The sequence below is a fragment of the Gavialis gangeticus genome, unplaced genomic scaffold, assembly GCF_001723915.1.
Source record: "Gavialis gangeticus isolate Ggan-Ray unplaced genomic scaffold, GavGan_comp1, whole genome shotgun sequence".
Taxonomy (NCBI): Eukaryota; Metazoa; Chordata; order Crocodylia; family Gavialidae; genus Gavialis; species Gavialis gangeticus.
In genome coordinates, this window is record NW_017729002.1 from 20849897 (window position 1) to 20862251 (window position 12355).

Consider the following 12355-nt stretch of genomic DNA (forward strand, 5'->3'; position numbering starts at 1 on the left):
CATGATTCGTTTTCAGTAGCATAACAAAAACATTCCAAACTAACCTATTTACAATATTGTGCAAGGCATTCGAAATGGCATGTTTTTATTTTGTATATACAATGCAACATATTTCATATGAAATGAACATTTAATATACAGCAATAACTTTAAGGCAAGCTTTTCTTATGTTTTCCAGGTATTAACTCTGCCATTAAAAGTGATGCAGATAGGGACTAAAAATCCTGAAAGTATTCTTTTGAATGTAGCCCTCTTGCATGTTCTGAATGAATATTTTTAGGGGCTTGATTATCCAAAATAACTGATTAATTATCTGTCCACATGTACTCAATTAATCACAACACTAATCAATTACCAGAACACAGATTTAATCAATGATTTTCTAAAAAAACCATACATTTTTAGACATACATGTATTTTGCACATTTGGTATATAAAGCTTTCATTCTAAAATGTGTGAAGCAAAAACAAACAAACAAAAAAAACAACAATTAAGACTTTAAGCATCTAGGAATTCCAATCAAAATGAAAGATATTTTTCATTATTTAAAATCAGAAGACATTACGTCTCACTTGCAGATAACAAAATGAAAGCAATAATTCTAAGGACTCCATTCTTTCACCTCTACATAATATTTAGTTCAAAACAGCTCCACCCTTTCGTTATCTTATCTTATGTCTGGAATATCCAGTCACCCTGAACTATAGGTTCTCTATCCTTGAAAGATCAATTCAGACCTCTACCCTTTCAAAGTAGACAAATTAAATCCCAAGCAATGTATCTGAAAGAAATTTGTCTGATAAGTCTTTAAAACTTAATATTTCATCAATGCTTCAAAGGCTTTAGTTTCCATTTTATTCCTCCTAGGAAAAGGAGTTTGTTACAGTACCCTCTGCAAAAATCTTGTTTGTCCATTACAGTTCACCACAGCATTTACCAGTTTGCTGCCACAATCAATCCTGGAGGTGGTCACCATGTTTCAGCAGCGCAAGGAGTATTCTCCTTACCACACGCTATTTAAAGCACTCAGGGATGAAAAACATTGGAGAAAATTAAACCATTTCTGTGCAGCATTGTTTTTCCTGATAAAAATGTGGTTTAAAGGTTTCACAGATGCAATATATATATTAAGCACAAATTACCTAAAAACACTTCAAATTCTCAAAAGATCATCTGAAACTCAAGGGAACTGTGAAAATAAGTGAATAAGAAAGCCCATAGTGAAGTTGTCCATTCTAGTACCTCTACTAAACTGCTGGATAGAGGAAGAGAAGGTTTCAAGAATCCCAGCTAGGAATTTGACCTAGAGGCATATTCTAAAGAGAGGTTTATATCAGGAGATCATTGCAGATGAGACAAGTTATTCTTAGTCCATCTCCTGACATCAAGTTACACAAGTCACAAGACTGGACATCCCATATGATTATACCTCCAACAACTTGTTTCTTCTACTCTTCTGCACACAAGGGAAAACTCTAGCTCAACAGGTACAAAGCCCCACCTCTGAATGCAAGACTTGTTAGCATTGGTTCTTGCTTTACAGTCTGTGACAGAAGATGTAAGTTTTTGTACATGCTAATATTCATAATGACCTTTGCAGGACAGCTCCAAACAAAACTACAGATCTCTTCCATATGACCCTAATGATTTGGATCAGTTGACTCATTTTGTTAATCTAGTTGTGTCTAACTATTTATATGTCTACATCAGATTTGCACTCCAGGCTCCCACTCCAAACATACCACAATGTTTTGCTTTACTTAGCCTCAGGTTCTGTCTCATTCAACAGTGTAAGTTCTAACTCACTATAGATCCTAGGCTGTGGTTCAGCATACATCCTACCCTAATAAAGCCTGGTCCTTATAACCAGAAGGACCAGAGATCACATAAGGCTTAAAAAGGACTTGGTTTGCAGCATTCTGTCTGGGTCTCAGGGAAAAAAAAAGACTTTGCAATCCCTTGCAAGATAAGAATTCTCTTTTCATGACCTTTGTGATCCATCAGAAAGAAGTCAGGTGTTCTACTCAGAAGCATTAAGATGGGAAATTTCTTTAAAAATTGTAGTAATGGGCTTAAGGATTGAAATGTAAAAACTTAACACGCAAGTTACAAACAATGGAACACTGCATACATCAGATAGGTGAGTCACTGACAGTACTGGTGTCTCATCAAAGCTACAGTCACGACAGGTTTTTCATCTAGGCTCCCAGTTGCAGCTTACTGTTTGATCTCTAAACAGTCCCACAGGCATCTTACAGAAGGCATCAGATTCACAGCCTCAGCTGCTGGACCCCTCATACAAAGGGGTTGCTGTCCAACAGAATCAATCTCCTCTGAACCACCAGTCTAAATGAACATACATTAGATCCCTTATCTGTGCCCTGCAGACTAATATTAAAACTAGTATATAAAATGCCATCTTCAGGAGTCACTTGCCAGCTCCCTGCAGAACATCTACCAGATGCTCCTGTAGGAAAGGAACACAACTTGTAGTGATACTGCCTGTACAGAATAAGACTGAAATTAAGAGTAAAGCACATTTTTGTTTCCATTTCCTAAAATATACCTACTAAATTCCAACTTATAAAATAAGGGCAAGGGATTCCTTTGAAACAGCGTTCTTACATATTCTGGTCTTTTACTGTAGGAATAACTTCATCTTTACAAGTACTTCTTAGCTGAAGGACTGAATTAGGAAGATTGGAAAAGTATCTTTACTAATTTTCAGCATTCCATATACGTTGCATAGCAAAAAAAAACACTTATCCTCTATAGTCCAGTTGCACTTATGAGGTACTATGACTTGGGAATTTTCAGAATGGCTGCTACCGCACCTTGCCATACTCATAGATGTCTTTCTTCTTGATTTTACTCTGAAAACGCCCGAACTTAAAAGAAAACTCTCTCACTCCCCCCAAACAAATGAATGTGATTGTTTAAACAAAGCCTACATTTTTTCAATGGCCAAAGGCAACTTAACCTAGTGCAATGAAGGAATCAGCACAATCCATTGAAAAACATGGACTTCAGGAGTTCAAAACCACATGTTGTCTCGTGCAAAAATCCTACAGAGCTGCAGCCTGGATCCAACCAATTTACTACCAGATAAGGAAGAGGCAGCTCTAGTTCAGAAGAGGCTAGAATGCCTTCCAATCCCATCTATGAGCACATGCCCAACTTCATCTTTTGAATTCTTGTACGGCACACAACTCCACTTGTAAGTGCTGTGATCCCATGTTTGGGAAACACTTGAATAAAAGAGAGACGGATATATCAGTCCGAGTACTAGCATAGCCCATGAATATTATTCATTGCCCACTTCTTTTAAACAGAAAGTGGCACGGAATACCCAGAAGCACAAGCCTAGGATAGCACGTCATACAATACATTCATACCAGTTTCTTACTATGGACACCTGATGCTTTAAACAGGGCAGTTAAATTTCTAACAAAGATAAAGCCTAATCGAGATCTTTGCTTATTTCTAACAAAACAGGCACAAAAAGAAATCGCACCGCTAAAACGCAGTTGAACTTGTTTCAACATGTCTGGTTCCAATTGCTGTCAGGGTACTACATGCAAAAAAAAGTTACAGAGCTTTCAGTATACAATATAGATCTTTGCACTTGCTAGTTCAAATATGCATGGCTAGAACAGGCAGTCTCTCTACAGGCATCTACAATATTTTGAATATAGCAGGGCCTACTGAAAACGTACTGAAGTTCCCACCTATAGAAAGTTATTATTCACTTGCTCCAACATTAAAGTTTTAAGGGAAGTATTAAAGCCCAACACCACACATCAACTTTTGTTTCCAACATACAGAATTAACCGGAGTTTAATATATGATAAAAGTTTGGTTATGTTTACATAAGCAGATCTTCCCCTTCTATACACCCTTTACAAAGTTTTACAATATAAGGAAAATGCAATCATGTTAAAAAAAACAACACTTGGCTTTCAGCTTCTTAACACAAAAAATAAAGAAGATTCACTTAGGTACTTAATAATATAGATGCATATATTTGGAATTTAAAACACAGTTTGTGTTATCCAGTATGAATAGCACAGCATATTTAAAAAGGTACACAGCATTCATTGCTAATTTGCTTAGAAATAAGGCAATAAAATATTTAAGAAAAACTCATGTGGGTACATCCTTAAGCAGAAACAATATTTAATAGGGATTTCAATTATGTTAATGACACAGGCATAGACAACTACACCTCTGCTGGTAGGTACCATGCAAAGCTCAGGGTTTGCCATGCAAGGGATCTAAACTATGCTGCTTCTGTTTTGGGGATGTTGGAAGCGATGGAGAGTTCCCTCCTAGTCTTCTGCTGATTTCCAGGGCAAGCAGGAAAGAACAGTGATGAATTCATGACACAGAATGAACATGAAGGAAGAAAGTATGGAATAAATGACAACAGAGACTGAATTAGGAAGAAGATGAGCATAAAAGATACTATGCTCAGAGGTTTGACAGAAATATATTACTTAGGGAAATAAAATTAGAAGACATTTGTCTTCACCAAGGCTACAATATGTAATATTACACACAAACTAATTTTGAAAATTTTGAACTCCCTTCCCCCCCACCAAGGATAGAAATCAAATTTCTGGAAAGGGATTTCAGTATGAGAGCCATTGGCAGTTAACCAGCCCTATCATCTTCTCAAATGGATGAAATTTTAGAGGCCAGCTAGAGAAGATAGAACATTTTAATTTATTAACTCCTTAAACTGAAGAGCATTCTTTTAAGAACTGTGGCTAATCCAGGGGTGTCAAACTCGCCCAGCCTGAAGGGTGTGGGGCCAGTCTGCAAACTGGATCATGACCACAGACCAGCCCTATGTGCTGCTTGCAGAGTGCACATCAACTCCAGCCCAGTGCACCACAAGCAGACCTCGTTTGGGGTATGTGCTGCATGTGGCACCCATGCTAGACCAAACCTGTGCACTGGATCCAGCAAACAGGACCACTCTGTGGGCCTAATCCAGACTGGCCCCACCTCTAGTGTGAAGGGCCAGTCTGGCACGGGCACCACATGCAGCACACACCCTAGACTAGCTCCATGTGTTGTGTGTAGCGTAAGCTAGTCAGCTCCAGCCCCAGACACTGAGTGGAACCCATGTCAGACTGGTTCTATGCACCAGCCCCAGTCCTGTAAAGCACGTGGGGCCAGTCTGAGGTGCCTACTCCATGTAGTGTCTGAACCAGACTGACCCTGTGCACTTGGACTGGTTCCCCGTGTTGTGCACGGGGCATACCACACCTCTCTACATGCACTACATATCAGGTAGGCTGCATCCAGTACACAGGGCTTGTCCAAGACTCACAGGCAGAATGATAACACTCGCAGGATAGAGGTCTATCTTTGACACTCCTGTATTAATCCATATACTTATTGGAGCTATCCTCACACAAAACATTTTTAAGTCTGGAACAGAAATACAAAAATATGCTTCCTATCTTCTGGAACAGCTATGGGATGATTGAGCCGTCAAAAAGTGATTTAGTCTTCCTTAATTCATTCTCTATGGAGAGAAATGGGCAGAGGACAAGAATGAAATCCCTTAATCTGCCTCAAACTATTGCTGCAATACTTGATAGCTACTACTTCATGCTCACTTTAGCCAAAATGTTTAATCGGAGACCTTAAAAAAAAACAACAACACAAAAAAACCAACAACATACATTCAGCACACCAGAGACCTCTCACTCAGCACCCGAGATGGGTGGACAGTAGAAACGAAATTTCATTGATACTTCATCTCAAAATGCTGCTGCTTCTAGCATTTTTGTTCTGAAGTACAAACCACAGTAATGCAGTATGCGAAAAGAGCAAGAACCAGAATTCAGAAGGAAATAGCTTCCTGCTTATTACGAAGTTAAGAAAGTTCCCAAGAGCTTTACCTTCTGCTGGATAAAATCTGAGAAAAAAAGAACTTGGTAAAACTTCCCTGAACTATCCTATAGGAGAAGGGAGATGCACCAAATGAAAAAAACTGCACAAAACAGCACAAACTACCACAAATAAGTTTGATTCAAACAAGTATGCTTCTTTTTGGGGCAGCTTATAAAGAAATGATGAGTAACAAACACACTGAGAGTAGGTACTACTTTTAAGAATTTAAATGCTATATTTAATAATCATGCTATTCCCTTCTGACTCCCTCTCCACATATTCCCAAAGTGAGATCTTTATGGATTCTGAACAGAGAGCTCCTTTAAAAATATTCTGAAAGGTTACCACAATATTATTTATGATCACAACATAAGCTGGATTTATGAAAGAGAACAAATGGTAGTGTAAAAATCAGGTATTCCTAAAGCTAGTATCAGGTATTCCTAAAGGCCAGAGCTTACATGGCCCTTACAGACATCATCCTTGGTGTTACACGAATAATGGAAAGGTTTTGAGCTCTCATGGTTGATCCAAGGGTCCAAAGAAGCCTGTACAAGCACTGCAGCAAAGCACTACCAGATGACTGTATTAAACTCAGTTGCATATTATTTTTGTGGAAGGATATATAAGGGTTTGGAGTAAGAGCAACAAAGATTTTTAAACCCACTTGCTCTAAAAATTTCCTCTATGCTATTATCACCCAGCTGGAAGCTCACACTGTGTGGTGCTTTATAAGGGCTGCAAATTCAAAAAAACTGTAAATCACAAAATATTTCAGCATCAGGGAGAGAAGTCAGACAAACTAGTTTCAGAGTCTCCATCTTTGAAGGTAAACTAAATTTTAGAAAGATCGCACTCCATAGCTTTATGCTCTAAGATTCTGACAGAGACATCTCAGAAATAGCTACAAAATCGCCTCAAGCGCATTCACAGCAAAGATAGCCAAGCAGAGTTCTGGCTGTATGCAATTCAAGAAGCATGAGCATAATCATCATTCCACCACTGAGTGTCATCAAAGATTTAACAAAACTCCCCCAAACCTGAAAGAAGTCAGGTACAGTGATTTAATGTTTTGTTTATTTATGTCTGAGTACTGAAATGATTCTAGTCCTTTTAGTCTGTACTATATTTACCTACATGTTGTTAATTTCAGGATTTGAATTGTAAAATAAAAAGAATTTGCTTGATAATTGTTCGCGTAAGCAGGCCTACTTGAAAACAATCCATGGCTTTAAAAATATACATCTATTTACCACGCAGGCTATATACATTCCAAAGAAATGAAGCTCCCATTTAACATTACTTTCAGTCCAGAAAATAATTAGCTGCATCTCATATATTCCTGTCTTTTTTTGGTATAAATGTAACAGGGACAGAATGAGCTTGGCTTCTCAGCTCCAGGTACCACACCCCACATCAAAGCCTTTTCTCAGTTTTAAAAAATTAAACAGAATTTACTAACCAATTGGGAGCAATTTAATAAATAATACAAAAATATTCCATACTCAACATAGTTTAAGGATCGTCTAAACATATGACACCTTATGAAATATGCCACATAGCAAATTTGCATTTGCTACTATGGCCCTCAGCATTTTTACCTCATGTACAGTATATGCAGATTCAATGCCAGAAAAAGCAAGGGTGAGATAATCTGCAGTACATATTTAAGCAGCATCAAGATGTTTTTCTTTTGTTAGGTGGAGGTAAAGTTTGCTTTCCACAAATAAAACAGTGAAGAAATATACAAATGTTATCCTTCTTCAAAACAATAACAAGTGGTACTTAAATATTGCTGCCCACTGTCCCTAAAATTATCTCCAAGTACAACTCAACTGCATTGCTAGATGTCAACCAGTAACTGCTGTGCACACACCGAGTCACTCAAACAGTCTTCCTGCATTCTGCCTTTCTAGAAAAGCAACAGCTTTGAAGAAACAAGAGCCTATCCAGGATGCTAAAGCTAAAAAAAAATCAAACAAGCAAGCAGGAAAATTAAAAAAAAAAAAAAAGTCCCTTTTAAATGTTACCTCTTAAAGTATCCTGTGCACTTCTAAACTGATAACATATTAGTGAAAGATACTGCATAAAACCTAGGGCAACATGGTTAGACACACTTACAGCATGTGCATTTCAGACATGTTTCAAAAGCCAGTTCTTTGTGTAACAGCCTCACAAATAAATTTTGTGGAGGACAGATAGCAAGATGTTTTTCTTTTTATTTTAGCACCCAACAAATATTCTTTTATAACCCCCACTAGGAATCATGTGTGTAGTCCCTTGATTATACACCTTTCCAGATTTTGATTTACTAGCCAAAATAAAGGAATTTAACAAGACTTAATGCTGATTAAATCCAGGAGGTAAATATACTTTTTGATCATAAACAGAGCTTTTCCCCTCCATGCACACATCCAAAGTACCCATATTTACAAATGTAAGCATGAAGAGTAGGCAGCACTGGAGCTGGAACCTTGGGACACAAAGAGGAATCCAGCCAGGATGAGAAACAACACAAAAACAAGGGGGGAAATGTAGAAAAGATGGCATCCACAGGACTCAAGTGAAGCCCCCTTGAAATTGCAGGCAACCCCCCAACTGCATCCCAGCCTTAATGTGCTTTTTAAGGGTGAAAACATACAGTACCTTTGCTTTTTGCAGTAGTGCTGCTGCTGTTGCCAGTTGAAGAGGATGCCTGAGAATCCTTCCTTAACCTCTTGCTCTGAGGTCTGACACTGGACCTGAGAAAATGATGCTGGTCCTGGCTGTGGGATGGCTGGAGGGAGGAAGGGGCCTGGGGCAAACTGGGGTTCGCTGGGGGGTTGTTGTTAGTGTTGTTGTTAATAATCTTCTCTTCTTTCTTTGTGCTGCTGCTGCTGCCTGGAGCTGCCTCTCCTCCTCCTCCTGCCCCTTCTTCTTCCAGGGACTCCTCATCTCCGCCTGCTCTCTTGCCCAGCTTTTTCACCCCTTCCTCCCCGCTGCTCTCACCCAGTTTCACTGTCATCCTGTTGGGGAAGAAAGAAAGACAAGAAGGGGGCACAAAGTCAAGCCACAGACCCCACTCGAGGAGCAGAAAAATCCCTGGGCTGAGAGGGGAGAAGTTTAGCTGCAGAAATTCCTCTCAACATGGCCGCCGTTGTTTGTTACTAAATCCCCTTTCGTTTGCTGTCCCGACCCAACAACCTGTGCCGAGGGGTGGGAGGGGGAAAGCCCCGTAGGAAACCCCCCAAACCGGCCCAAAAGAGAGCCCGGCTCCCCCGGCAGCCCCCTGGCACCTTGTTGGAGGGATTAGGGGCGCCTTTGGCAAGGAAATCGCCAAGCCAAACTCAGGCGTTTGAAAGCGCTCGCCAGACACAGAGAGAGAGAGAGAGAAAACCAGCCACCAAACCCCGGCGGAACAAGGGGATCGCAGCGCGGGGAGAAGGGTCCCTAAAAGTGACTCGCCCCCACCCCATCCTACCCATTGTGCTGTTCCTCAGGCCCAGGGGGGCTCTTCTTTCTCCTCACCATGGAGCCGAGGTGATCCGACCTGCTGGGGGGGGGAAATTCATATTCCTAGATGCAGCAGCAACAGCAGCAGCTTCTCCTCCTCTCTGTGTGTGTCTCTGACTCTCTCTGGGGCTGGGACTGGCCAAGGCTACAAAGATTTCCAACTCCCCCCCCCCACACTCCACCCCCCACCCACCTCCAAATTACAAGGCACCTTTCTGCTTCCCCTTGAACTGCAACTTTTTCCCCAGGAAGGCGGCAGGTCCTGAAGTGCACAAGGAGCCCCAAATGCTTTGGTGCCTTTGCAAAGCAGCATCGCGCTGGGGGATCGCCTGTCAACGTTTGCATTTAAAAAAGACACACCAGCAGAGGATTTGGGCTTTCCAGAGCTCTGAACTTTGCTTGCTACGTCACCAACCTCAAGCATTTTTAAAAAATGATTGTAACCCCTCCCCCAATTAATAAAAAAGGTGCCAGGCTCTCAAACGTTTGTTGTTGTTTTTCCCCACCCCAAAGAGGAGTGAGTGCGGTAACAGACACACTGCAAACGCTTGGCCGGCTGAAAAGTTTAAGAACATTTGTTACAAACCCATTTACTGAGCTCCACTGCCTCTGAAATGCCTCGTACATCGTCTTTAAATGTCAAATGTGAGACTGGACTCACTCTGGCTATAAAAATGGCCACTCTGCATCCAGGCTTGGTTCACAGAGCTGCTCAATTTTTAAGCCATCACAACACCATATATCTATATATAAATAGATATATACACATACACACCTAAAAAGCTTTGGACAGCAGTTACATTGTCTGTTAAGGTCCACCACTGATTGTTTAAACAAAAAAAAGTCAATGTAAAATTACTGACACCATATCTATCAACAACGGCAACTTTCAAGAAACAAACCGTACTATAACAAAACAGAAAGCACTAGGAGTTGCAATGCAAGTCTCTTATCACAGTAGCAGAAACCACAGTCCAACTTTAATTAAGCAGCAAGATAACAACCCACCGGGAAGGGAATTCCAAGGATCAACACAACTTGGAACAGAAAAAAATCCACCCAACAAGAAGGGCCAGGCAGCTGCACCACAACTTTATAAAGCCATGTACCGGATAGTAGGATACTACTATTAATGTTCCATGTTTTCCCCGCTGAGTTTTTAAGTTAAGCCACTGCATTTATCAGTGGAGAATTATTTTGGACAATGTTCTGTTCTTTGCCAATAAAGCATGTAACTGAGCTGAAGTACAGATCCAGTTTTACATGGAAAGAAGGTAAACCATCCACAAGAGGTACGAGGCAATCCACACGCACAGAAACAACAACATTAGCGTCTACCGATTTCAAAACCACAAACCCCACCACTTCGCGCTCACAAGCCCTTCCCGTGTTGGAAGTCAGGGGTGTCTGATACCCAAAGGAGGCTCAACTCTACCTGGTGCCAGGGTTGATTTCGTGATGCTACATTTAAGGGATGGATCTACCGCTACCCTCCCGACAACCGCGGCAACAGAAACAATTCTCTTTCCAACAGAACAGACTCAGCAAATGAAAGGCGGTGTCTTGTCTACTACACCAGCAGGGAAGGAGAGTCTCGAGCTGCCTCTTTTCCAACAGTTGCTCCCTGAAACTGTCCTAACTGCACCGTCTCGGGCAACCCTCCTCCCAGTCGCAACCCTCCTCCCAGCTGCCGCCGTCTCGCATTCCTCCCCGCATCACACCTGTTTCCCTCCTTTTTCTCGACAAGGGAAAGACCAACCCGCGGCTCCGCTGTGCTAGATCTTGGCGCGCCGCGCGCGGCCCCGTCCTTCACCGGGAGGGACACTGAGCAAGCCAGCGCTCTCCTCACCGGCAGCCTGTTCTCCCCGGGCGGTCAGTCCCGGGGCTCCCGGAGGTGACCTGCGGCTCTCCAGGCTCCCGGAACCACAGACGCAGACGAGGCCGGACGAGCTGCACGTTTGCCAAGCCCCGTGGGGCAAAACCATCCCCAAACACAACCCCCTTCCACAGACGTGGGGGAAGCCACGTTGCTCTGCTGCTGCCGTCCCCCACCGGGACCAGATCATGCCGGAGACTCCCCCGGCACCACCTCCTGACGGAGCTTTACCTGATGCATCAATGCCCCGGTGCAGACGGTGCGCCCCAGGTCCTCCGGCGGCTGCTGTCGCTGATCGTCCGGCTTCTGCGGCGCCCGCTCCGCCCGCCTGCGCCCCAAGCCCGCCAGCTCGTGCCGCTGCCTTTGCGCCCCCAGGTCCTTCAGCGCCGGCGGGCTCCAGCTCCTGGCCCCCCTCCCGCACGGCGCGCTGAGTCCGCAGCCCCTGCTCCCAGCCGGCGACGAGAACCCCGCTCCCTGGCCGCAGCAGCGGGACGATTCCCCAGGCCCTCGGGGCCCCGGCCGGAGCAGCGATCGCCTCCCCCACGGGCTCAGTCCCCTGCAGCCCGTGCCCCGGGCCCTGGCGCGGACCGCATGCAGGGTCCCGGCAGCGGCTGTTCCGCTTCCTAGTCACCCCGGACTCGGCTGGGGGAGGGGGAGACAAGCGGAGCGCGGCTGCGCGAGACCAGCTGAGCGCGCGCCGACACACCCCCGCCGCGGAACCCTAAACAAAGCGCCCCATTGGCCCACGGCGAGCGGGCGCGAGGGGGGAGGCGTGGCCTCTACACAACCGCTGGCCACTCGCACAGCGGCGCGGGCAAGGTGACGCAAAGACAACGCGAAAGACAAGGCGAGCCAGGGACAGTCGAGGGAGGTGGCTTCCAGGAGCTGATTGGCCACGAGAGGGCCAATGGCGAGGTTAGAGGCGGGACCTAAGGTATAGCCCAACACGGGATTGATCAGTTGCCGTTTGATTTGCATATGCGGTTGCACTTATCACTCCCCGGGACAGGACTAGACTGGGATTCATCAGAGGGATGGGGTGGTGCGGATGTTAGCGGGTGCAGAGAGCTGGGAGCCGC

At 43.6% G+C, this 12355-nt stretch overlaps 1 protein-coding gene across 5 annotated transcripts in view; it reads right to left on the reverse strand.

Moving 5' to 3' along the window:
* The window catches only part of CRAMP1 (cramped chromatin regulator homolog 1), a 77536-nt gene extending 65624 nt beyond the window's left edge, over positions 1–11912 (reverse strand). Inside the window, exons 1-3 of one of the 5 annotated variants that reach the window (XM_019507626.1) lie at positions 11508–11912; positions 9369–9440; positions 8555–8913 (exon numbers count right to left, since the gene is read on the reverse strand). In XM_019507626.1, coding sequence (XP_019363171.1) covers positions 8555–8913; positions 9369–9418 — 409 coding nt within the window. In that variant the 5' untranslated portion in view covers positions 9419–9440; positions 11508–11912. Of the gene's footprint in view, positions 1–8554; positions 8914–9368; positions 9503–9611; positions 10179–11507 lie in introns of those variants that run through there. The other 4 variants (XM_019507628.1, XM_019507625.1, XM_019507624.1 and 1 more) reach the window with 4 other exon arrangements.
* Between the last annotated feature and the right edge of the window lie 443 nt (positions 11913–12355).